Here is a 27,923-nt window from a genome sequence, read left to right as displayed (position 1 = left end):
TGTCTCACCTGGGTTGTTTTCCACATCGTCCACCCAGCATCCTCCACTGATCCTGCATGTGGCTTCTTGTCGAATTACTCTGCATCGCAGCCTACCGTGCTGCGTTGCCTCGGCAACCGTGCAAACATGCTAATCACAGAGATTGTGACACAAGATAATAGTTGAAGACAGAAAGTTTATATAAATCAAGTGCAAATACTTACAAAAAGACAGAAACAATGCTTCGGTAAACACTTAAAGAATAAACATCCCCTTATTTCACTATGATTGTTGTATTTGTGTATATACAGTATTCACTTACACAAAATGCAGTTTATACAGAGTAAATGAAATTCCACAGAAATTTAAACAAATCTAAATGATGAATCCTTTTTTTAAGTTGTTTTACTGACTCAACCTCCAGATTCCAGTTAGGGAGCCAAAGCAAACATTGATTTAATGTTACTTCACAATAATGTTTCCAATACCTCCTTTTGTGGTAAAGAAAATAAAAGAAAAGAAAACAGTATATTGTCACTAGATGATTTCAGATAAGTTTTGAAGCATAATATAGTTCACAGTTGAGTGAGTTTAAAAGGATTTTTGGATTTAGCGGCACAAAATCACATTTCAAATGGGGTAAGAGGTACCTGTAGTCTAAACTTAAAGTTTAGTTTATAAACTCTTTAATTGTGCACCAGATAATAAAGTGATGGTGTGCTAAATTATCTGCAGTCATCTGAAATCTCCCTAAAAATATTTTTCAAAAAAATATTTTCAACATCCAACTGGTGTTTTCCAGGATTCTTACCAGGGTTCTAGGGGAATCTAGGGGTTTTCAAGATGATAGGAAATAGTTAGGAAAACAAGGAAACAATAAACAAACAAACAAAAAAATCCTGCAAAAGAATTTTTTTTTTTTCTTTTCTGGTGCAGTACTGTAGTGTTGCACTCAGGCCTCTAAAATTATTCATATTAAACAATCAGAGGAGAAAATAATGTTTTGATTGAGCAGCTCACAACTTAGACACAATATGACATTAGATTACAGGGAAATTCTGCTTTTATTAATAAAGGGGTCAAAGGAGAAGGCTGGGAACTCCTGCATTAAAGGGATAGTTTGGACTTTTTGAACTAGAGCTGTATGCTGTATCCATTTGCTCATTACAACCACAAACTCGATCTGTTCTTTGTTTGAACTATTGTATGACTCTGATGAATCTGAACTAACGCTTTAAAATACCAAAGTCACAATGACACAAACTAACTAACCGACTGAGGCAGCGGCAGCCCAGCAACTCCCGTGTTTTGTGACGTAAAAAAAAAAAGAGTGGTTGCTTTGGAAAGAGTGATACTTGGCTTATACAACAGCAGTTTTCCATCAGAAAAGGGCGGCTGACAGCAAGGTAAAGCAGTGAAAATATTCTAAATGAAGCGTACACTTAAACTGATATGTTTTTTTGCTGCTGATCTCCACAGCACTACATTGGTTAGCTCCCTATACTGGTACTCTCGCTGCTTCTCCAAACTGAGGACATGTCGACCGTCATTTACTGTAGATCATACACTGACCATGGATGAGCACCTCATACAACTCCACTTCAAAATATCTGAACTATCCCTTTAATGATAAACAAGTTAAAAAAAAAAAAAAACACTGACTGTTTACAAAACATTTCCTCATTCATCATGATTTCATTCACAGTATTCACATCATTTAGACACATCCTTCTACTGTCTTAATCTACCCATTTTTCTTCATTTTTATTAAAATTAATCTTTTTAAAAGTGTGCTATAAATCTTTTTCAGAGTCTCAGTTATTTAGTATTTTGTTCGTATCCACGTAATAATAGTGATAATACTTTCTGAGGTGTCCGGGGCCTGTATTACAGAAACCTAACTTGCAGATCGTATCTTAACTGTGCTGTAAATTAGGGTAAGGACCTGATTCAGGAAAAAAAAATGCTGTGGCAGATAATGTCTGTCAATCTCAGTGTCTGCTGGTTGTGTCTAGAAGGGAACCCAAAATCTGCAAGATTTTTCATGATTCTGATTAAAATGCACAGGTTCTTTACAACTTCCTAGATATCGGTGTCAAAAATAACATTACATAAAAAGTAAACTTAAAGGTAGAAAATTAACTTCTGATGACAGCTCGCATTCATTTGGGCTCATACTGTAGATAGATACATCCACAGCAATGGCAGCTTGTTAACTTCTGGTACTTCATCATTCGTCTGTAGCTAAGGGTAGTTTTAGCAAACAGCAGCAAACTCTAACTTTAGCTACCTTGTTTAATCCATATGGCTGCTCTTTTAGAAACTGTCTGCTATCTTATCACACTCTTTTCTTTTATCTCCAGAGTTAGAATTTCAAATTTCCCAAAAATAAAGTTTTCATCTCTCATCTTCATTTCAACATCTTGAAGTTTAGTGCCCATCATTCTTTTTGTTACATTTTTTAAATATTTAAATGTGTTTCAGTATGTTTTAACAATGAAAAAAACAACATGGTTAGCCCAGTGAGATGAGAAAAGTAATGTGGGTTGCCCAGTAACAAACATGAAAGTTGATAAGAGATGTTGGATTGAACATTCAGGATTTCCTAACCTGGATAAGACTGGATTATAAAACAGGATTCCTAAAGTTTGTTAGGATTTGCTTCTGTAATACTAAATTGGGAAAAATCCTACCTTAGACTCTTCATATCTTAGCTTAAGTTTCTGTAATACCACCCCAGACGTACATTTTCCCATATCACAAAATATAATCATGTGTTAGTGCTTATTTAACAACTACTGTCTTGGCTTAAAAACAACATGTATTCTCACTATCAACCGCCACTCTGTAAACATATGCTAACTGCTCACTGGCTAACACGGCCAAATTTACCATAATTCATTCTCTGGCAGCTTCAGGGCGTTTGAACCACGACGAGCAGCGGGTCCTGTGTGTATGCGTCGGGAAGCAGAGAGATCACTCACAGGCCTTTATTGTATGTCACAATCTTACAATCTGTTGCCATGGCGATCTCCGGCTCGAGTTGATTCACACTGATCTGTGGGAACAAAAAGGTCAACAGTGAGACATGGAAATACTTGGCACAAGCTGTCAGATTTGAACATATTTATATACTATGTGTATGCTGTAGATGTATGCATAATCGTCTACATGAGACGCTACTTAAAGATTAGAAACCGTTTCATTTGTAACTAAATAATTCTTAAAAGCTTTAAATGTTCTGTATTTACTGCTAATGTGCAAAAAGAGCCAATTTGGCAGATTAAAGTCTAATTTGAGGTTTGCATCTCCTAATATTTGAACCAGAGACAGATGGCTGCTGGAGTTGGAGGCTGAATCCTAATCAGACATCTTGGTAGGTGTGAAATGGGGAAGTGGGACAAATTGAGTAGGCGGGGGGTCCAGGGGAACAGGGCATTCATGTTGCTTTTTGGGGAGTTCTTCTTTTTTTCATCTGCTATTCTTGCGAAAGTGCAAAAAGGACTTGTGAGAGAAAAACAGGCCCCTCCGCGGAGCTGGAGGCAGCTTTTTCACAGGACTGTTGGCGGCACATATGTCTGAAGTTTTTTGCCATATGGCTGTCTGAGCTATTTCCAGTGGTAATTAAATCCTAAACATTTTAAAGCCAGAGCTGATTGGCTCGTGTCAGCAAGTCATTTGGCAGAGAGAAGACAAAGAGAGAGATGTGAGTGAAAAACAAACTCATGCCACGGCCATTTAATGAGTGGAATGACACATACTGAGGTAATAAGGCTAAAGTTAGATCTCAGCCTGCTAGCCTGGATGGCATCAGTGAATGGAGGCAGTGGAGGCTCTGTGCAGATCATAACAGAGCAGGTTAAGTCTCAGAGGGCTACGCCTCATTAGGAGAGAGCCTCTGTGAAGCTCAATGGGAAAACGTTAAAGAGGTCAGGAGACTGCGGTCATCAACATCAGTCAGTGAAACAGAGTCATGGCAGACCTGAGACAAGCAGATATTTAATACAGTCATGATGTGAAGAAGCAAAAACAAGGAGCTCTTGGTATCATGATTGATTATGACATTGATTCTGGTTTTTACTCAGTTAAATAATGTGTTATCTGGTTGATTCTTGTCTGAGCATTAACATTTTCATCATAACAACCACAGCTGCACAATTAATCGAAATTGCAATAAAATCATAATATGGCCAAGTGAAATTATCCAAATCACACAACCAGAACCAGATCGCAATTTTTTGAAAGGAAAAATGTGTGAGAAAAGAACATTATAATGACTGCAGTGCTGCATAGATGACCTGGCCTACAAATCTTGTTCTCCACATGAAAGAAAACACGTTTGTTAGGTTCAGACCTCAATAAATATTACACCTTCATGATTTTAATAGCTTTTTTTCAGTGAACATGAATATTGTAATGCAAAAGTGATCATTTCCACTCATCGTGTTGTACATCACAATTGCAATTTCAGTCAAAATAATCACAAAATGACTTTTTTACCAAATCATGCAGCCTTACTAACAACCACATGCACTAATACCTGACTGAAAAGAGAAAAAAGAAGAATTGTCAAAGTATTTGTTTTGAATTCTTGTGCAAAATGCTCTAAAAAGCCAAAGAATATTAGTGATTTTTTTTTTTGATGAACCTAGGAAAAAATAAATGAACATTTGAAGCGTTAGAACTGTTCTCTGTTTTTGTTTAGTGATGTCAGTTAGATTTGTTTCACTCAGAGCTATGGGATATTAAATCTCACATCTTTTCTCTCGACTACATCTTAGCCTTTCTTACCCTCAGGTGTGAATAAATTACAGGTTATATGAAATTATCAATTATCTTATTGGTATCAGCCATGAGAAGCGGGTAATTATTGGCTGAAAAAAAATCCATATCATGCATCCCTATTTCTGTTGTGCTGCTCTGATTTTCAAATAATAAGTAAAGGATCTGAATATTTCCACCAGTGATTATGTCTTCAGTAAAAGTAAACTAGTAATACCACACTGTAAAAATACTCTGTTACAAGCAAAAGTCCTGCACTAAAAATGCTTCTTAAGAATAAGTATGTAAGAATAATTGGAAAAACTGAAAAAGTAAAAGTACTCACTGTGCAAAAAAAATGGTCCCTGTCAGTGTTTTACTATTATAACTGATATTGTTTGGATTAATATTACTGCTGCATTAATATATTTGTTGCATTTTACTGCTGTAGACGTCTAAGTTTGAGCTCCTTTCAACAAATTAATATAATGTGGGGTAGTTTAATCCAAAGTAATGTGTATTATATAAGATCATCATAGGTTTGTGATGTTGCTGTCCTGTGAGAACCACACATCTCTAAATAAAAAAAGTCTGTTTTCAGCTTTGTAACAATGACTTTTTGAGAGTACAGTAAAAGAAAAGCATAAAAGCACTATATTTGCCTCGCTGGATTCTGCCTTTACATTTATAATTGTCAAAGAGATCCTTCAAAAAAAAAAAAAAAAAACACACAAAACAAAAAACAAATGGCAACTGTTCTATTAAAAAGGACTCAATAGTTAACATGAGGAGTGACAGACTATCGCTGAAAAGGAGATAAAAATGCCACTTAAACTTCAACGACAGAAGTCTTTGGTTTGATTGACATATGATTACTGCAGTGCAGAAACACCAAAGCAAAGATTCGTTTCTGATCAAAGATGGTGAGAAAATAAAAATAAAAAACAAGAATAGTGTAGATCCACTTTTGACAATTCGTTTTTAAGTTATATTAATTTATGTTCTATTGCATTAGGGGAAAAGACATTTTCTTTAGTAGAGAAGAAGCTGTTCTAGGATACAAGAAGTACCTGTGACATCTGTGGGAAGAGACTGATGGCGAGAGGCAGAGCCAGGCCGAAGGCGGTGAGGACCACCAGGCTGTGGATGGGCAAGACGAGCCTCCTCCGTCTCTGCAGGAGAGGGAGCCTGGTGGGACACAGAGGAGACAGAGACATGGTCAGATAGGTGTTATGATGGTTACACAGGGGATGTATCTTCCACACACGTACAATATATCCACAAGGTAAATGGACAGCAGTAGAATCCAAATGCATCTTTTTATGCAGAAAACAATACCAACATTTGATTTAAAAAAATAAATAAATAAACACAAAGATTAGTTTGAATTGATTTCTGACAAGAACTTCATAAATTTGGCCATTAAAGACATTTTACAGTTGAAAAGTGCCCAAGTGTACAATATTGAAAGGCTCACTACAGAGGTCGGCCTTTTTTGTTCAACAGTAAGATATGTTTTGTTTAAGCAGCAACAGCTGATTTATCACTCGCATCAAACCCACCAGACTTCATTCATCATCACATCATAAAACACTGGTGAATTAAGGGTTTCTTTTGACCAAACAATCAGAGTGGGGGATTGTTGGAACAGTTGAAAGATGAGCCAATGCATTTTTGGTGATGATGATGACAGCGATAATGATAAAAATACCGTTTCTGTAAATGGAGTCTGGTGGGTCTGGTGAGAGCAATAAAAGTCACTGGCGAGAGCGCTATTTCTGGTTAAACAAAAAGATCTTTCTCTTTAAAAAAGGTGTCTGTAGGGATCTTTTCCATAATGGTATCAGCAACAACAATCTGAGCCTGTCAGAGGCAAAGACAAACACTTTTATTGGACGTATTTTGACTGTTTGCAATTACTCTTGAGGATTATGTTGCAGCCTACTGACGGCTGCAGTGAGTTAAGACAATGCTGGATAAATTTTGAAAATTGTTGTCCTCCCCACTAGTCACTTAAACACGAAAACATGTGAAAAGAGGTTCCAGGTTAAAAAAGACCAAATCTACCCTTTAAATAAGTCCTATGTCTACAATCCCTTACAGATATACTGTAACAGCTCCAAAAGCGTACTGCCATGAATTGTAAAAGCTGTATTTTCTCTGAACCAAACAGACTTTTTAAGGACGTTTTAAAAGATCCATCTCCAGAAATATATTTTCTCGTCTCAGCCCATATCTCTCCTCCCTCCTCGCTGCCCTCCGCAGGATAATCCCCTCTTCAGTGTGTGGGACAGCGAACTCAGCAGGAGCTTGAGAAAGAGCCGCTCCATCTCTCCTCCACCAGCAACGCCTCTCCCCCTAACGAGGAGAGCTACTGCCTAATGAGGGAGCTCATTAACACATATGGCTGCCATGGTTTAATTAGGCTACACACACACACAAATGTGCAGATACACATCTCAGAAACGGATTACAAAGAGGAAAGTCAATGGGAGAAAAGTTGTGAGGTATGTGCGATACAAGTGTAAGTTTCAAAACCTCCAAATCAGGTGAAAAACTTGCTATTATCAAAAATTAATGACACCATTTCATGCATTACTGGCTGTGTTTACATGGACTGAGTGACCTGGCTGGTGCCCATGTTCTGGCTGAGGTCTTACCAGGTTTGAGTGTTTATATGAACCTCTGACACTGTGACTGAGCCTCCCTGTCGCCATGAGAGGACCGATTAAAGGAATATCTCTGCTGACTGGTGTTGTGTCAAACATAAACCTACACCACTGAATGATTGTGACAACATTTCTACCAATAGTAGTAGGATTTACTTGTGGCAATTTATTGTCTAGAACGAAATATATGTTATAGCGATATACAGTCGCTTAACTTGAGTCTATATTCACATGAATATATGTGATGATGCTTTTTGACCATTTATTTCCAATTTTGTTCTGTTACTTTCAGAGCCTGCCATACTGTGCACACGGGGGAATGTGAAGGGGAACAATTAAAGTGTAAAGCAGGTTTCTAATTTCTGCACTAAACAAACACCTCATGAAGGAGGTGGGGGTGATTATTAACATACAGTAAAAGCCCAAAGGCGTTTCTCTGTCAGCAGCAGAAGAAGCTGATTGTCTAAATGCTGTAGCCCTTCCAGGGAGGAATTCTTTTTTGGTAAATAGTTCAAATGTTCAGCACAAAACAGCTTTTCAAATGTTTTATGAGGAAATCAACAAGTTTGTTAGGCCTCAATGATATGCACAATTAAGCTGTTTCTAAGCATACCTCTAAGGTTAGATAAACCAGGTATTTGGGGGTGTTTCTCTACAATCTGTGATTAATCCAAGCAGAAAAACTGGTAACTATAATCTAAACTAAGTCAGTCATATGCCAATGTGGCGGACATCGCCCAAACCTAATAGGTTTACTCGTCTGTTTTGGGGCAATGTTGCAAATGGAGTCAACTTTTTACTTTTTGCACTGTTGTTTTGTTTGTGATGAAATACCTTGATTTATCAGGTGTTTCATTTGTTGGAACAGCCAAAACAAGTATTCCCACACTATTGTTGCAGTTTCTATATCAAATTTTCTTAAAATATACTGCATAATGACATATTCTGTTATGTAAAACAACATATGCTCATTTTCAAACAACTGAAACATAGAGCCTGAAACGGTAACTGAAACAGAGATCTTGTTTCTTGCTCTCTATCTGTAGCTGTTGCATCACAGTATGAGTTGGGACCCAAATCAGGTTACTGGGTATTTGGGTTGAAGAGAGTGCAGAGATTTGCAGTGGAGGTAAATGTAGCCAATGACACACAAAAATAATAAATAAGTCTGAATACACTTAGGTGTCTGTAACGTCTCATAGCTAGTGAAGCACATGAAGGACAGAAACTGCTGTCACTGCCCTAAATCTGCTCTCAGCACTGTCATCCATCACTGAGGGGCCGCTCAGGGCCCGTCTCTGTCCCCTTGTTCTCGCTCCATTGAGAGCCAGTGAAGGCAAGCTGACATGGAGGATAGCTGAGTACTACTCACCTGCAACCACAGTACACCTCACAGCCCTCTGCTCACTCACACACACATTCTCTCTCACACTCCCCCTCATTCAGCTGCCAGGAATCCCAAACACACCTGGGCAGCCGGCCCCGCTGCCTGAGCCCGCCTGCTCGGAGCGGTCAGGACAAGTGCTGTCAAGGATTTACAAAGATGGCTGCATTCCTCGGCACACCGCAGGCACAGCAAGGCCATCGATCACAGGACGTCCGTATAAACACATTACATCATTAAGACATAATTACAGTCTTATCACACAACACTGAAAAGGTTCAGTGACTATAGCAGCAGTTCTGAGGATGAAGGAATCTGAGACTCTGAAATATTCAAAATATTTTATAATTCATTCATGAATTGCCATTTAATTAGGGATTATTTGCATTTTTAATTAATCTAACTTGTATTATACAGAAAACAAAAACCTCCATTGCTTTCATTACAGAATTGATCTGCTTTTTTCATTAAGAAAATGCTCTTCTCTAACACAGATTAATAACTGAACATGTAGTGAGCACTAGACTCTTTTCTCCAGTGAAAAATGCTTTTGCTCACATTAAGTGATGCATTTAATGGGTGCAGCAGCAGCATTGTCAGTATTTTAAACAGGCATAAAAAGAAGTTAGTCCAAGCAGAAAGTCACAATGGCTGAATGGACAAAGAAAAGAGCACCACCTACAGAAACTCCACCAGCAGAAAATCCAGGGTAAAATAAACAAGAAGACAACTGTCTCCACGCTATATTACCATTCCAAGACAAGAAGTCATCATGAATTGAAGCATTAGACTGTATTAGATACAGTCAAAACTGAGGGTGTTTATTTTAGATGTGTCTGTTGCAATAGAGTGTGTAAAACTTCACAGCAATGATCACATTTTTATATAGCTCAAACCCATGTGTGAAAGTGTTACCTATCAGAAGATTTTATGTAAAAGGGGTAGATATAACAGTCTAATGCTTCAGCCTACACCTTTTCTGTCAATTTAATTACTTTTTGTTACCTATCTATTATTCTGTGGAAGTGTTAACAAGGACCAAAATAAACCATTACTACTATAACATTCTCAAGAAGTAACATCAAGACAAAAAGGATCTTAAAAGGGAGAATTTGCTAATTTTCAACCAGCTTTGTATCGTTACTGCAACTGCATATTACAAAAATTACCAGAGGAAGGACGTAGTATTTCAAGAAAAAGGATTAAAGTTGTGAATTGATAAGAAAATAATTTGGATATTCTCTTTATTAACGTTTCCAATTTAAAAAAAACCTCAAATTTTCACAAAACAAAACTGAAAATAATCTGAAATTACAAAGTCATGCACTTACAAGAAAAAATATGAAAAGATTTTAGTCACAAATCTACAAGAAAAACTGTTTTTTTTTGGTCAAAGAAATAATTTGGTTCACAACATTGGATCAACTTCATCACACCATAGATGTCACTGCTGTGGTGTGATGAGGCCAAAATAAAAATCATTAAGTTTGAGAAAACTGACCAGTTCAAGAAACACAAAAATAATACAGTCTCTTACTTTTCCAGTGCAGCCATGATCATGGGGGGGAGAACCAGAATCGGCATGGGCAGGACCACTCTGGTCACAGCGGTTTCTAAAAGTGCCTGTCACAAAAATATAATGAATCAACACAGAGACACTTAAAAAAGTTTTTTTTTTTTTAAATCAAGGAAGAAAAATCAACTTTTTTAATAAAGTTCATAATAAGAAGTAAAGTCAATGCCTCATCATTTACCGTTAGGACCATACTGTATTCACAAATATTGCATCAATAAATAAACCAATAAAACTGCATCTGATGAATTCATATCAGATTAAAAAGTTGTCAGAGTTGAGCAACATACATGCCTGGCAGCCACTTTCGATGTTCCCACCACGTTCCCGTTGTTGTCGAGCACACTGATGCCCTCTGACAGCTCAGAGTGTCTCATGAGCACCACGTTGCAGACGTTTGCACTTGCTGTAGAGAGATGAGAATGTTTTTAAAGATTTAAGTCAAGTGTCTCAGTTTGTTGTTCAAAGGTACTGTGGTACGTACTCAAAGGACCATGGATTACACCTTGTTACACCTTGACTGGCAGGTCGTGGTTTAATCAGAGTGACTGAACTGGAATTTTATTGAAGAATGACCAGGATGCACGGGTCATTTTTTCTCATTTTAGAAGATAATGATCTCAACATCATAAACTTTGCTTTTCCTGTGTTAAATAAATACTTATTCAAAGATTAGAACTAAATGTAATTAAACAAAAAGTAATTATTCTTTCATGAGAAATCAAATTTAACAGCATCACATTAAGATCACAAAGTAGCAGGACAAGATGTTTTCCCAAATTTGCTACACACATTCATGTTCTCCTTAGGATGAACTGCAGGGTGAGAAATTAACACCAGCCACCAGACAAATGCTGGTAAAATAGCAAAGTGGATGAAATTGGCAGATTTCAGACATAAAATAATGATTTACTTCTGAATGGCCAGTGATTTTGAACATTTATGTCACTGACTGAGATACACATTTTAAAAAATTAATTTCCCACCATGTAATAAGTAATAACAGTGGTGACCTCTTAAATTTTAATCTCTATGTTGGTTTATGATCAAACACCTGCAAAACTAATGGGTTAAGTGTTAATTAGCAAATACTAGCATACTAACATGCTGGTAAACATTAGGGGCACCACTTTCAGGGAAGCACAAGCAGCGTAAAATGCTGCTATGTCACATTTTAACAAGTGATGTAATTATTTACAACATGAAATACAGTCAGATGATGACTGGAATATAAGATCATATAAATTGCTTCACCAAGTTATGTTATTTTCTTCATTTCTAATGCCAGTGCACTAATTAACTGATAAAAGCCCTTTACATTTGAACTGCTGAACAGTTGAAGTTGAACTGTTGTTGATCTGTTGTCATGATTTGCTCAACTGTTTCACAGCAACGAGAAGATGATGTAATGGGTGAGAGCATATTAATCACCACACCCTCTGATCTATATTCCACTTCAGGGTTTTTGCATTTCGCACTGCTGCACCTAAATGAACCAAAATAGCAGGTGCACTTGGAAACGCCCACACAGTCAGTGTGCCCCAGACCAACTGCTTTGCACTTGTGTGATTACTGTAGCTTAAAATCTATTAGCTCAAAGCGCAGCTGTATACAAGTACAGTCTCACAGAGCCCAGCCTAAAGGGTGACCACGTGTCCCATTTCACGCAGGACTGCACAGCATTTTCATCCCTTGTCCCACATTTTGAGACCATGTCTCGCATTTTGATTGGCTCTAGTTTTCAAAAGTCAAACCACTAGAGCTACAACAATTAGCTGATGTATCGATTAGCAGATCAAAAGAAAATTAGGTGCCCAAATTTTGATAATCCATTTATTGTTTTCAGTCATTTTGAAAGCAAAAATGTAAAACATTTTCTGCTTTCAGCTTCTTAAATGTGAGGATTTGCTGCTTTTCTTTCTCATTTGCGGCAGTTTGAAGACTAAGACTAATCAATAATAAAAGTAAATGTTATCTGAAGACCTACAAATCACTGCGGGATAGTCATATTTCTAAAATGTGGATTTTATCCAAAGGCTGTGAAGAAAGCAGGAAGGCTGTGTTTGATGTCAATCAAACTGTGGACATGTGGATCAACTGCAGGTTCATCTGTCACTGCTGCTACTTCGCCCAATGGGGAAAACCGCAAGTCACCAAGCAGATTTAGGCAGAATATGATGGAAATTACAACAAAGAAAAGGAATACTTTTTGTCACAGTTTTACTGATATGGATACAAATATGAAAGTTATCAGTATCGTATCTGTATCCATATCAGTAAAACTGTGATCCTACTAGTTATATTTAGTTTCCCAGTCTTTGTTATAGCTGCATTTCCTTTTCTTATAACTTTGTTTAAATGGGTATGTAATTTTTCTAAATAAAGATAGATGTTTTAGACAAAAGAAATTGGAAAATCACATGGCACATACCAGCCATTAACACCAAATTTTATTAGAAAAGGAAATATGACAATTAAATAAAAATGTTTGTCTTAGTATGTGTAAAAACTGGCTGTTTTACAGAAATACTATTATAAAGATGATAATGAAATGCACCACACCATCCACCAGGCTGGCTAGTCTTGTTTGACATACACTGTACATGTAGGTCAAGTAGAAACAACATTCAAAAAATCCCCTTTGCCCAAGTCTTCTCTTTCCTTATTAAGATATAAGAAATGAATTTTCAGTAAAATGAGACAATTACATTATTGATAATATGAAATGATTTAAACAAATTCATACTACATTTAACAACTATAACAGCCATTGAGTGTCCCTCTGACAGACAATGAACCCAGGTTGTTTGACTCACTGAACCTGCCCACATGTACATCATCTACATGATGTATATCACCGCCGTATCATTTGTGTCATAATCCACAAAACTGAACAGCTTGCCTCTTCTGCGTGTGAGCGACTTTGACTCGAACAGCAGTCAAATCAGCGTCAGACGCCGTAACCAAGGTGACTGATGGTCGACAAACAGCAGTGTTGTTACCCTGTGATATATTCACGAGAGCCAAAATGAACACAAATGTATGTTAATATAGACGGACCTTTCTCCTTGACTCTAATAGGAATAAGAAAAACTCATTTTAGAGAGTTTAGTGGTGCTGCCGCGAGCCATTTTAATTTAAGACAACAGCGTTCAGAGTTATCTTTACTAAAGGCTGCGGGGCTGGCAGGTCGCTTTGTGAGGGGAATTCAATTGACTGAGCAAATAGCTCTTTTTACCTACAAGGGATTTTTTTTATTTTTTTTTATCCAGACCAATTAATAGAGGGACAGATAGCGGAAATTTGGCGAGGAATAACAAAAACTACAGCAAACAGATCTTTTTTTTTTTTTTTAAACTGATTTAATTTTATAATTACTTTGATGTCTTCATTTGTTTAATTCAAAGTCTGTACAGCTCAATGATGAAATATTTGGCTGTAATTTCTAATTATTTGGAATAATTACATTTATGTACATTCTAATTGTCATCTAATAACTAGTGGCTCACTCATGGAAATGCATCCAAGAACTTTTCACGTAATTACTTCCTAAATATCACAAATAGAGACAAAAGCACAACAAATTAATTATCCCTGTAAATTTCTGGCGGCGTGTCTTTCCCTCCAGTTAAGGTCTTCATAATCTATTTGAATGACAGGCCGCTGCTTGATTAGGTTATTACAAATAAATCTAGCCTTAAGTAAGCAAACAAAATCAAGCGGGTGAAAATTCTAACAGCACTTTGCTTTCGCTCGCTTCAATTAGCTATTTTAATTACCTTTTATATGGGCCAACCAAAACAACAACAGCACCCACAATGAACAAACAGAAATCAAGGTAAATGAGGCCTTGACATAGACGCCACTTTGGGGGTAATTATCCAATTTGTTTGCGGCAGCAGAGTTCTAACAAGCAGCCAATTACCAGGCAAAGGCTGCGCTGTAGAAACCTGTTGATTTAATTGAAAGAACCGCCATGGTGTAAGGGGGGGTGCAGGCAAACAATTTAATTATGAGCCAGCAGCCCGGGGCATTCTGGGACACGGGTCTATACCCCTGGGTGTGACTGTGTGTTTGCGGGAGAGTGGCATGAAAATCAGCTTTGTGGCTCCACACACGTCTGACAAAGAGAGCTCACAACACGTCTCTGACCCTGCAGAGGAAAACGGACCGCGAGGAGCAGAATGACATAAATCGCTCAGCTGTGCTTGGCTCTCAGACAGAGATTTCTAATGATCACAGAACAGTTCTCTTCATGGTAGAGACAATATTAACACAAGGGATTAAGAGTGACTTAATACTGTATCTGAAGATGTATATGAGGTGTTTTTCTTATTGTTTAGAATTATTTCTTTAATTTTGTACATCACGAAAATAGAACAAGCAACAACAAAAACGGGCAGTGAAAATCCCACATTTGTTTATTGGTACTTGTTAATTTAAATAAATAAATACTTTATTCAATATGTTGAAAAACAGATGCACATATTTGGGACTATTACTGATGGTCCCCAGAGGATAATCCCTAAAAATTTTGGGGACCATACTTTTCTTTTACCTACAACACTTCTCCAACACTTTAGTTTATGACAAATACCTAAACAATTCATGACCCAAATTCTTGTCAGCTGTATGCAGTTTTTGTGTGCTATACACATACCATGCTAAACATTAGCATATGCCAATAACAGGTAATTGTTAGCATGCTAACAAGCAAACACTTCGTAATAAAAGTTATACACAGGGCTGCACAATAAATTGAAATATTATCAAAACTGTAATGTGAACGAATGCAATTTCCAAATTGCAGAAGCTGCAATTTCTTGATAAAGGAAAAATAAGTGACAAACAGCATTATAATAGTAGTACTGTAGTGCTGCAGAGATGCCCTAGTCCACTGAAAACAAAATATGTAATGCAAACATTATCATTCCCACTGACTGTGAATCACATCACAATTGCAATATTGTGCAGCCCTATTACATACTAAATTCCAAACCAAGGGCTACGTTTTTTTTCGAGGCACTTTGGAGAAGTTTGTTGTCAGAAGGCCTTTCATTAGGACGGGACTTTCACTCACGTGAACATAGTTTGTACCCCTGTGAAACCAAAAGTCAACTTTGACTTATCATTTTTATTTATTTATTTATTTTAGTTTATTTTGAAGTCCAGATGAAAGGGCATTTCTATCAGCAGCGTGTGACAACATCAGAATTAGATTTTAATGTAATAAACTGGGCATGTCATAACCTGACATATTGTGCTGTTGCTAGCTAGCTAACTGATGAATCTCAGCCGTGTGCCACTACAAGTTCAAAATTGATTGATGAGAGAATGTCATGATAATATTGATCGAAATTGGTTGGTTCAAGTCTGTATAAGCATGTTATATTTTGTTTTACAGGAAGAAAACATGGCTGAAGTTTGATACATGAATACGAAAAAAATGGAGTTTGTGTATGTTCTGGCATCTATTCTTAAACAGGTGCACAATATGAGTGTGGATGTAATCCAAAGGGATCAAAAAGGCCTTTTTCATTTCATGTCAACTTTAAATAATTGAATTTTTTATTCTATTTTTTTCAGTCAATTCGGGACTGGACTAAAATCACACTGAACTCAACTTTAAACTAATTTAGCTTAAAAGGCTAGTTTAGTAGAGAGCTGGGTTTAATCCCTGTTTGTCCTATGAGGTGTTTTGCTTTGAACTTACCCACCGCTGGGAAGGGGATGAACCGCTGCACCAAAAGCCTGGTAGTTGGGCTAAAGCGGCTGGCTTTCTGGATTAACACGTTCAACCCAACCTTAAGAAAAAACGGACACACAAGGTACACACAATCAGCCCAGACAATGATACACACACTGAATATTTTTAATTAATGTTTGAATAAAAAGGTTTTCGATTTTTCATAGTGCTGTGAACCATTTTCAGAACAGAAAACCACTGACATACAGAACAAGAAAACTTCTAAGGGTCAGAAATTATGTTGACTGGGAAGAAAGTGACAAAAATCTCTGGCTCTGCATAAAAACATTAAATGCTTTATTGTATTTTAACACACTAGAGGGCTGTAGTCAAAAGGCTATGTGCTCTCAGATAACACACCACCACGCCACGTCAGCCTCCGGCTCTCCCCAGCTCGGCGGGGGGTCGTCACCAGAGCGGACATTTAATTGGAGAGCTCCTGCCCCCCTCCCTGCCCGTCGTTCCGCCCTCCAGGCACCCCGTGATTTTTTTCTGTGCTTGTTGCCGTTGTCAAGCCTGAGGGCAGCAGCCGGATGAGCGCCCAGCGGGACCAGTAATTGGCTCGGTTTGAGCCCCGTGTCCGCACTAAGGGCTGTGTCAGGCAGGTGTGTGAACGTGTATTATATTCTTTTGACATCTGAGCCTTTTATGACATAAAGGTAAGAAAAAAGATTCAATTGATAACGGTATTGTGAAGGCTGGTATTCAAAGGTTCATGATAATATTCAGCTTCTTCTAATTTGGCCTTTTTTCTGTCAAAACAGTTGATACCATTTGGTGCTTTGTCTAAAAATTTATTAAAAGGATCTCAAACAACAGTTAAACTGTTAAACTCTTCATTAAAGCCCAGATTAATGGCATTTTTATTGTGTTAGCAGGGTGATGAGGGGAACGTTTGACATATAACATGAGAAGACAAACAAACCCGCAAAGAAAACAGTATTTGATTGCAGGTTCTACATAAGGGATGACACACAGCAAATGGGCTGCAGGCAGGAATCGTACCAGCAGCCGCTGCAGAGGACCGACAGCCTCAATGCATAGTGCGCACGCCCCACCAACCGAGCTACAGGGGCGCCCCCATATTTGTCATTTTTAAGGGGGGCAGGGGATCTATAAGGGAGACAGCAGGGCAAGTGGTCTGTAAGCTTGGTGTGAAGATTAATTTGAGATGTAGACACCTAATCACATTTTGAAATTTTGAATTATAACTTAAGTATATGATGGACATTCACATGGTTGTCTATCATGTCTCATACACTGTTGTAGCAGTTTTGGGGCTGATACCATTTATTACACAGATTTGGTGCAAAATGTTATTTTGGCCACTCGAAAATGGATAAAAATGGTCAAAAAAAACAAAAAACTCCTTCATACCACACTGAGACACAAAGACCCTGATAAACAGCACAGAAACAATCATGTTATGATTTGGTACCAAAACTTTACATTTTGAGTTTTTATAAGAATCGGATTTTTCAGTGACTGGATGACAACCTATGGTTCTGGGGACTGATCAGACCCCCACTTAAAGTTAATATACACAGGAAACCATCCTCTGAATGCTACATGTCTCTAGTTTGTGATTATGAAGTTTCATGAGGCTGTGATTATCTTAGAGGTCACAACAGGTCATCTTATATAGTGAGGTCAAGTTTCAAAAATGGTCTCAAATTCCCAGTCAGACCAAATTTATGATACTGTTCTAATACGGTCTAGGGATCCCAGTATGCAGAAATATGCAAACAGAATGAGCAAAAATAACATATTTATACTGCATGTAAAAAAATGACAAGAATAAAATGAGAATGTCTGTAATAGGGAGACTCCATATAATCAATTTTCATCCAGATATCATGAGGTGAAAAACCAGCATTACAATGGTTGGAACAAATGTCTTAAGTCCTCTAGGGTCACACGATAGTATCTTCACTCTAAAAGTCATACTGTTACAGCCTCTCCAAGACAGATGTCTCTGAGGAGTTGAGGAGGTTAAAAGACATAACAGATCAATAAGTGACTCGGCTATTGCTGAGAGATGACACAAAGTTATTGGAGGCACAGGGCTTCTTTTGTAAGAGCAGAGACATTATGGGAACTCACAGCAATGGAGACTGCACTGCTCACTGCTCCCAGGTATCCCTGGATGAATTTGGAAATTGGAGCCGGCTGAAGGGAGATTATAATAGTAAAGAGTGTGTCAATACAGTTTATACAGTATCTGCCGACATTGAACTGTATCAATAAACTGTGGTTACAGACCTTGGAAGCGTTGCGGTTGCAGTAGTTAACACAGGCATTGTGACTCTGGTTTAACCACTGTAAAAGAAAGCAGAGGAGCTTGTTACACCTGATGTATAACTCTATGACTACAGGTTCTACATTTAGCATCTCCAACATTGTTATATACTTGTCTGATTCATTTGTGTAAACAAATGAGACTATGGAGGTGAAAATAAACATTGAAAACTATTAGAAAACAGTTCATTTTACAAAGAGAGCAGAGAGGTTTTGTTGCACTGACTGTGAAGTGGTACAACTGACAAGAATTTTTTTAATGATTGATTTGAGGAAATAATTGCACAATTTTCTTGACAAATTTCAAAGTATAACCACCCCAGTTCAAATCCAGGTGTACACAAAGGTGTACAAAAACTTTGATGTGATAATAAGTGATAATATTTAGAATTTTTAATACACTTAGACATAATTACATAATTACACATAATATGTACTTAAAACCCTAAATTACATAGTTAGAAGGCTATTGTGGATAGCTAGTAGCTGATCTATTATAGGTGATTGAGAAAATATACACCTTTGTCTCAAACCAGCAGTATTTCTATTAGGTTTTTTTCAATTAAAACAAAGTTTTCAATGAACACCACTGCTTGACAACTTAAAATGCTGATACATGTCAGGATTAAATAATCACATTTAATGATAATAATAATAAAATAATAATAATGATAATTTAACAACAACAACAATAATAATAACAATAACAATAATAATAATAATAATAATCATAATAATAACCATTTTCAAATAAAAGTGGATATCACTATTACATCACTGCATTAATATTAACCAGTATCTTCAATACTGGAACATTTACAGATATATTGATTAATTATATAATAATATGATATTAGTTACAGGTCAAGAAGTGTGTATTTACCTGCCAGAAGATGGTTGACACCAATGTTTGATTTGGGAGCAGGAGGCCAACAACCTGCGCAAAGATAAAACCCTTTACAAACAACTACAAATATATTATCAAAAAATAAGAAACAAAGATATTGGAGTGCCAATCTTCATTTAAAACACTACGTTAATGTCAGCATATGATATATACATACAGTATCAGTTACAATAATAAATATAATAAATATGATAACTAGCTTTACATTACTAAAATGTACGTAAAAAAAAAAAAAAGTATTACCACTGGTGTTCCAAATGGGATGAAACCTGTTAAAAGACAGTCAGTATTAGCACTGTTATACACTCATAATTGTTTGCTTTTAGGTTATTTTGCTGTCAGATTTTATGTTCTGTTATGTTGTCTGACATATTCATGAGGTTGGTCAGAACAGAATAGTAATATCTCGTGTCTTTTTCTCTGACACTTCAAAGGTGCTTTGAGACTGAACCAAAATACTTGTGTTTGCTTCTTTAGAGGCCTCGAGAACTTTTCCGTCACCGTGGGAGAGAGGTTTTAATCAGCGCCCAGCTGAGTGTGACCTTTTCCAGACAACCTGAAGAGCCCCATTGAGCCATGACAGTTCCCAGGGTGAACGACGCCTCCATGTTGGACCACATAACAAGCCCCTAGATCCCACTTCCCCAAAGGCTTCCACACCAAGCTACTGTACCTGACATCCGAAAGGGCATGAGGATCTTCTCCCCGGTGTCTGGGTGGATGATGGCCTGTAATAAGAACATAATGATTAGAATCAGACGATAATGAGTACTGAATGATTAGTCAGATCAGTTCAAATGAATTAGGAAAAAAGTTTGGCAGTGGGGTTTAAAAAAAAAGAAAAGAAGGAAAGTTTGAAGTGTTGCTGGAAACAACTAAAAACTAGCTATCAGATATGTACTGACAGAACAGACAGACAGTGGCTTAAGCAAGAAAGTTTAATACTTAAATGGTTCAGTGTGTGAGATGTATTGGGAACTATTGGCAGAATATGGAATATATTATTCATAAGTATGTCTTTATTAGAATATAATCTGCCAAAAAATAAAAATTGTGGCGTTTTCATTACCTTTAAATGAGCCATTTATATCAACAGAGGGCGTGAGTCTTCCACAGAGAACCACCATGTTTCTACAGTAGTTAGTACAGTAACTTATCTACAACTGCCACATACCACTAAATTCTTCATCCCTCTGGCGATACAATACATATCGTTATACAGGGGTTACCATTCAATATATTGCAATATACTGAAATACTCTACAGTGATATATTGCTATTTTTTTATCTAATTTTAGTAAAACTGTCAGAGTGTAAAGAACATATCTGAGTTAAAACTGTTTACTTTTTTATGCAATCAGAACAATGAAGATGTATAAAAACACTGTTATGCAATGATCGCAGGCTTTAAACACAAAACAAAATGAAGCTCTGCCATGAATCTTTGCATCATTATATCACAATACAGTGTTTCTGAGAAGTGATGCAGCATCACAAAACATTATATCACGATACTCAAGTGTATCAATATTATCTTGCACTCTAACACACTGGTCTTTTAACTTACTTAACTGTTAATTGTTTTCAGTTCACTCTTACATGAGTGCACTTCTTAAAAGTGCATCCAGTTTTGAGAAGCGCTGCCTTTAGTTGGGGTCATGTTTATATCACTGAAACTAATTTGGTTCCACAACTTTAGAAGCAAAACTTTTTTGAAAGCATTAGTTAGTAAGCATTAGCTGTTATGTATGCTAATGTTTGCAAGCTTCTTCTACCACACTAGCGGCTCTGTCAGGTTGTTCTCAGGCACAGCAGTGCTTTGAGCTGAATACTAACATCATCATGCTCACAGAGTCAGGATGACAGTGATAAATTGTTGTGCTAGCACGCTATCATTTGCTAAGTAGCATTTAACACAAATGTTATTATGAAACCCAAAATTCCTCCACTGAGGAACATGAATGTCTATACAAGATTTTATGGCAGTATCTCCAAAAGTTAACAGAATAATGATATTTTAGTCTAATGTGGTTGAAACAACATTATCATCACTAGAGGCATACTGTTAGCTAAATACAGAGCGTGTAGAAATTATTTACATTCCTTTTTTATTTTACTATCCACAACACTTTTCTAGGTCCTGCTAACATGTCATTTGAATGCAGAACACATTTTGAAAATTAAAAAATGCAATGGCACAATGTCAGTCGCAACTCTTTTCAACTCAGCATATGTCACTCTGTGTACTTCCTTTGTTGAATACTACGAAAGCCCTATAAACTAAACACTGATAAAAGGTCTGATGGGCTGTGAACCAGGGCACTTTTGCATAACTTTTGATCCCAGCTACATCACATTTTTTCCATTTTTTTTTTTGTGTGTCAGTAAGCTTTTCAAGTCTTACACATAAGAGTCAAAAGGCAGCATTCAGTTAGTCCAGTATCTTCTCTGACATGAGATAACGCTGATGGAAATCTCTTTCCCCCACTGCTTCAATGGTGATGAGATCTGCTGATTGGAGAGGAACGGAAGGCATCTCACTTCTTCCTCATGAAGCCAATCTTGAAATTGTGAAGTGAGTTGGCGAGCATGAGGGCACTATCACATCTGAATATGGGATGTTGGCCCCATAGGTTATAACCTTGTCCTATAAAATGGCTTCATATTCCTTATCCTACACAATCCTATCCTTTAACCACACAGCAAATAAAACTAAGGACCAGCTAACAGCTTTAACAGTCTGCAGCTGACATTAGTGAGCTCCAAATTCAGTTCTACAATCCTGACTGTGTTTAAGAGATCAGTTTCAAATATCAGCGCATCCTGGGTGTGGTTTGAGTGTATTTAAGAGATACTTTGGTGAAGAGTTCAGTATGAACAAATCACTGCAATCTGACGGCCTTTAAACATTTGTTTTGAGTGTATAAACATATTCTGACAAAAAAGAAATGATGAGGAGCAACTCATATTGAAAGCTATTGATCAATATAAGGAAGGCTAAAGAGTACAGAACTCAATTTCATACTCAGCTTTACAACTAATTCATTAAATAATTAATTGATTCATTAAAATAATTAAAGTTTTGTTTATGACTTGTCTAAATAAAACTTAAAGTCTAGCTCCTGCTGAGGCAGACTTCATATTACTGTCAGTTATTTTCTGTTGGTTTAACTGACTGCACCTGCAGTTCAGTGGCTTTCAGACATCTTTCAAAGCAGCTAATTAGCACTAGAGTTGATATCACTTTCCTGATTCACTGTCTTTGCAATTTCAGTGTAGTTACTCCACTGTTAAAGCCTTTTCTGATGTTGCGTTTACATATTCCTTTTTTCTGTCCACACTGGTGAATGTTTGTTGTGTAAACAGGTAAGTGCTTAGCTGAAGTGTTACACGACTGGTGTCAGTTTTGTTTGCCACTCCAGAGATGATACAAGACAGTGATCATAGTTTGTGTATATGTGTGTGTATTAGTGACTGAGAGAAACAAAAAGTGAGAGACAACTTACCTGCTTTATTTTTTGAGCTTGCCAAAGCTGTAAAGAAATAAATATCTTTAATGACAAAAAAAAAATCTCAATATTTGTAGGTTATTCTATACTATTCTATTCTATGCTCAACATATTTGGCTGTTTTTTTGGCTGTTGATACACATCCAAAGCTATATCCTTGTTTATAAATCCTTCACAAACACTTGGTTCTTTTATTCTTCTGTGGACCAAACAAAACAACTTTTCAAAACCAACAAACCAAGAAAGCAAGAAAGACTGTGAGCATTTGCATTCGTCACAGGCTCTTCAAAGGAAAACAGTTTTATCCACACCAAAAAGACACACTCACTTAATCCTAAATGAACTCAATGTTTGTGTCTTTACCTGAACGTCTGTCACTCCTGCAGGCAGAGTTCCTTGTTTGAAACGGTCGAGCAGATCCACGCTCTCCTGCAGCCGTTTCTGATTTGAAAGGGAAAAAAACAAGATAAAAGTCAGTAAAATGTAAAAGTTAGGTCAGGACACTCTTCCCTGGAGAGTCTTAGTCAGTTTAGAGATGTGTTTTCTCTTCTACTATGTGAGCCTCATGGTTCAATGTATGATAATTGTGTTTCACTAAAACTTTCATGCTGATTTTCAGTTGACAAATGAGTTTCCTAAAAGGTAATGAGCAGCTTTCTGTGGTGTGATCATTGTCTAATGCTGAGCAAAATACAAGGTTATGTGGCCCAATTTGTTCTAATGAGCCTGCCATCTGTGTGCAAGTGTGTGTGCGTGTTCCTTTCTCTGCATTTGTGTGACATCGTGTTAGGTGTGCACTTTATCCTGCGTGCACATGAGGGTGTGTGTATGTGTGTGTGTGTGTGTGTGTGTGTGTGTGTGTGTGTGTGTGTGTGTGTGTGTGTGTGTGTGTGTGTGTGTGTATGCACTCATACGCAAAATAATGGACCATCCCTGCTCCGCTGTCGTCATTAAGGGGCAAGTTGAGGCTACGCCTGGCTCAGCAGGATGCAAGGTGTGTGTGTGTGTGTGTGTGTGTGTGTGTGTATGTGTGTGTGTGTCTGTGTGTGAGCGTACACTCTCTCCACCCCTCACAGCTGCCCCACATGTCCACACCTCATCACATCCCAAGAGCTACTGCCGCTATTACTGTCACCAAAGAGCCCGCTAACAGCTTCATTACCCAGAGCAGCAGAGCACTGATGACTCCATGAGCAAAATTACCACAACACAACCAAGACCTGAGAAAATCTTAAGACAGGAAGACCAGTACAGCGTGTGGAGAAATGGTCTGCAACACAAAAGCTCATAGATTTGTTCCAAATAACAGATAATCTGACAATATGTTGGGAAATAAGAACGGTTGCAAATTATAAGCATTTTTCTTAACCCTATATTCTATGCTTTATGATACCTGCTGGTAGACACTCCTATGACTCTATATAGGACACCCAGGATACATAGAAAAAGAGGGGGAGAAAAGTTTTAACAAACTATATAGATATTTACAAGCTAAAGGATCCTGATCCAGAGAGAAAGGGAAGATCACTCTCACTCTGAAAAGTTCATGTACATGAAAAGTTTCAGAAAGTTTCATTCTGAACTCGTCCTCCTGTCATGCACATACACACTGACTGCCTGTGAACGGCGAGGGAGATGTTGCTGAACATCACTTTTGGCATGAGCAAAGACTTATATAGCAATAATACTGAACATGTTGATCTCACTGGAACGAATGACAGGACAAAAAGACTGAATTAAGACAACTCTGAGTTTTAGGACCACCTTACAACAAATGAAAGCATGCCTTCACTCCAACAAGACTCTGATGATTTTACTCCGGCATTGGAAACTTGTCTGTCATAATGTGAGATCGCTTCAAAAGTCGTTAGGTGTAAGGCTATCTTAACTTCTGTTATGATTTTGCAGGATAAATAAAATTGGCTTGACATTATTGTGCTGCTATTTTGGCCTTGAGCCTCTGAAAAAAGCTGTTGTTAAATGAGGGTCAAATAAAAATTGAAAAATTAAACTGACTACCAGTCTGTTACCTCACCATGACGCCTGCCAATTTGTGGATGCCAACAAGCTTGATGCCATCAAACAAACTTTTCCTCCCTACACAACCAATGGGGTGTCATTTCAAGAGCATCAGTTTTGCCTTGCATGTGCAAAATGGGCAAAAAGTTGATTACAGATTATCTGTTCTTTGCAAGTTTCATGTGAGTGTCTCAAAAACAAGTTCAGCTGCAAAAGAAAATAACTATCCCTTCCCTAAAAAAAAAGTAATACTGAGGTCTGATTAAGCGAGGCGCATAGTCCCAGTAAGCTCAATATGAAGTGTCCTAGCAAAATGCAGATACACATATGGCGCAGTTTAGCTTTGATCAGGACAGATGCATGCAATAAATCATTAAGTTTGTGTACCTCTGTTACGAAGAGTGTGCTGGGGTCAATCACATCCAGGAAGTGTCTGAATCGACCAAAAAATGTGTTCTAAAAGAAGAAGAAAAACATCTTAAATGTCACATTAAATTTTTTTGACAGATATCAAGTGCAACTTGTGACCTTCTAAATTTTGTGTTTTCAATGTGTAATTACTGAAATACCTGAGTCAGGATGAGAAAGTTCAGAAAATTACATCTAGTATGCGGGTAAAACAAGTCATTTTTGCTAAAATATAGGCAGCTCAATCTGGATTCCTTTTTTCTTGTGCAGAGAGAGGCAGAAAGATTCCAGCTGTCATCCAGTAAACAGTGATATTACAGCGTGCCAGCTGTTTTAACACACCAGGTGGAGTGTCCTCATTAATACCCCTTTCAAACTGTTTCCTATCTGCATCTTTTAGGGGCCCGAATCCACTCACACCATTCGCAATTACTTTCTATAATGACTGTGCCAGAAATACCTTTCGATCATTAATTCATAGCTGAGCATAAGGAATAATTTCGGAGACACAGAAACACACCACACAGCCTTGAGAGGCACCCATCCCTCTCCAACTTGGGTTTAATTACACTAACTGCTAATTTGGATGAAAATCTGGTATCTGACTCACTGCTGCGCCTTGTGACTTCCTGAACATATGGATGGTTGGTGAAAACACGGTGTGGGGGAATAGTTTTTTAAATCTGTTAAATTTCAATTATTCATCAGTGCCACTCCAACTTGACCAGCATGAGCTGGATTCTGTGACCTGATTTAAACCTGATGTTCTCGGAAATATTCAAGTCATTGGTCCCATAACCATACCAGATTAATCAATAATGAAAGTAACTGTTAGTCGCAGCCCAACATTCACATTACAATTTTTATTTTTGCTGGGAAAAAATATATATATTAAAATCATTATATGTGACATTTCTTGGGGTCTGTACCAAACAAACATATCTCCTTACATGTGGAGAACAAGATTTGTAGGCTGGAACATCTCTGCAGCACTTCTTTATAATGCTGTTTTGTCTAACACTTTTTCCTTTATCAAAAAATTGCAACTTCTGCAAGTTGACCATATTGTGATTTTGATCATATTTATATATATATATATAAACACAAAACAAAAACAAAAAAAACACAAAAAGCAAGTATTTTGCTGCCCTCAAATGGAGTTGTGTACATGGCTTCCCATGTAATCACACGAGACTTGGATTACACCAGATGGGCGGTATGGAGGCACTTTTATGATTTTTTTTTTTTTTCCTGTTGTTTGTCCATTTGAAACTGGTCACCATTCACTTACATGGTTTGGGAAATTCTGCAACACTGTTTTTCTGTGAAACTCCAGCAGTATTTTGTAGACTAAAAAAAATAAATAAATCTGATGTTCAATCAGCATTAGGATGAGTAGATAATGATTGCATTTTCATTTCCATTTGTGCCATATCTGGCCCATGCATCTTATACACTGGGCTTTTAAGCACACTATTTAGCTAAAGCTACGTCTAAATGCACTTAGCTTTGTGTTACATACCGCCACTGCATAATGTGTAGGTATGAGCTAGCTAGCTAACGTTACTGTAAATCAAACTTAACATAGGCCTCCGTGGCTAATACAAACGTTTCTGGCAGACTCGTTACATATTTTGTTTGTTGAATAAATTCAGTCCTGGAAAAAAAATACTTATGGTACTCCGGTTTTACAGCCTTTAGCACGGGTGGACATGTTCAAATAGTATCTAAGCTAGGATCAAAAACTGTTAGCATTAGCGTTAGCTGTGATGTTAGCTAGCAAAACTGGTAGTCTAGCAAATTACAACTTACATGTCAATTTGCTCATCCAATTCCTTTTTTTGTTTTAAGACACTGACCTTATTAAGTCAGGTTTTATGACTTTTTATACGACACATTATCAGCAGAATCGTTGTTTGAGCCTTTAATCAGACATTTCAAACTGAGAGATGACGTTGAGATTTTACGTCTCGCGCTACGTAAAGTCAAAGGTCACATTATGTGACGCTTGAACCTGTTCACTGCTGAACTTTAGAGTTACAGTTGACCAAAACAGTTAAACACGGACAAACTGCCTATCTTCGGTTATAACATTAGTTTAATTTTGTTTTTTAAATGAATTTAGTATCTTTTGTTGCGCAAACAGCTGGTCACGGAGGCGGAGCGCCACCTGTCTATGCTAATGTTGACATGCTGACACAGTGAGTGAATGTAGCCGTTATTATCTTAACTAAGGCTTTACAAATAAACACTGACATGTCTGTTTAGAGAGTTAAATGAATAAATGAAGCGTAAAACACGCATCTCATGTCACAGATGAGCTTTAACAGGTCACATGTTTACCGCTGTCTGGTGGTTGTAGTGCACATATGGAGTAAAGTTCCTGTTGCAAACTTTAATCGGTTGTAAAAAAAAAATAAATAAATAAAAGTACCTGGTCGAAACGAGGCTGTCCAAGCTGGAAGGTCGGATATTCAGACATGATGCTGCAAACGCACACTTATCTACACCAGTCTTCTTCTTCTTCTTTATCAAGATAAAACTGTGTCCACCAACTTCATGTAGCTGCAGCTGCAGGCAGAGCTGCGCGGTCCACATTCAGCTGTTCAGGGGCCAGGCAGGGTGCATTGAGGGTAATGTAGTTTTCCGGGTCCGCTTTGCTCAGTCTAA

The 27,923-nt window shown here is 37.4% G+C and overlaps 1 protein-coding gene across 3 annotated transcripts; it reads right to left on the bottom strand.

The window, feature by feature from the left end:
- On the bottom strand, window positions 1–27,858 carry sfxn5a (sideroflexin 5a). Of its 3 annotated transcripts, none has more exons than XR_014772285.1 (15): window positions 27,688–27,858; window positions 25,233–25,301; window positions 23,190–23,267; window positions 22,824–22,850; window positions 19,991–20,045; window positions 19,561–19,586; window positions 19,294–19,347; window positions 18,375–18,431; window positions 18,216–18,281; window positions 16,080–16,170; window positions 10,657–10,772; window positions 10,331–10,416; window positions 5,811–5,928; window positions 2,872–3,037; window positions 1–129 (listed from the first exon to the last, which is right to left on the bottom strand). XR_014772285.1 is itself a non-coding variant. In XM_084742539.1 (14 exons), exons 1-14 carry the CDS (start codon window positions 27,733–27,735, stop codon window positions 2,960–2,962), a joined length of 969 nt encoding a protein of 322 aa, XP_084598665.1. In that variant the 5' UTR covers window positions 27,736–27,858; the 3' UTR covers window positions 1,918–2,959. The 3 variants fall into 3 exon arrangements, 1 of the variants encoding a protein (XP_084598665.1); XR_014772284.1 differs by lacking the exon at window positions 1–129 and adding an exon at window positions 392–807; XM_084742539.1 differs by lacking the exon at window positions 1–129 and having other exon boundaries at window positions 1,918–3,037.
- Between the last annotated feature and the right edge of the window lie 65 nt (window positions 27,859–27,923).

Source organism: Lutjanus erythropterus, chromosome 18 (assembly GCF_056507025.1).
Source record: "Lutjanus erythropterus isolate fLutEry1 chromosome 18, fLutEry1.hap2, whole genome shotgun sequence".
Lineage (NCBI taxonomy): Eukaryota > Metazoa > Chordata > Actinopteri > Lutjaniformes > Lutjanidae > Lutjanus > Lutjanus erythropterus.
The sequence above is the reverse complement of the archived record's forward strand: the minus strand, read 5'-3'. Positions and strand labels throughout refer to the sequence as shown.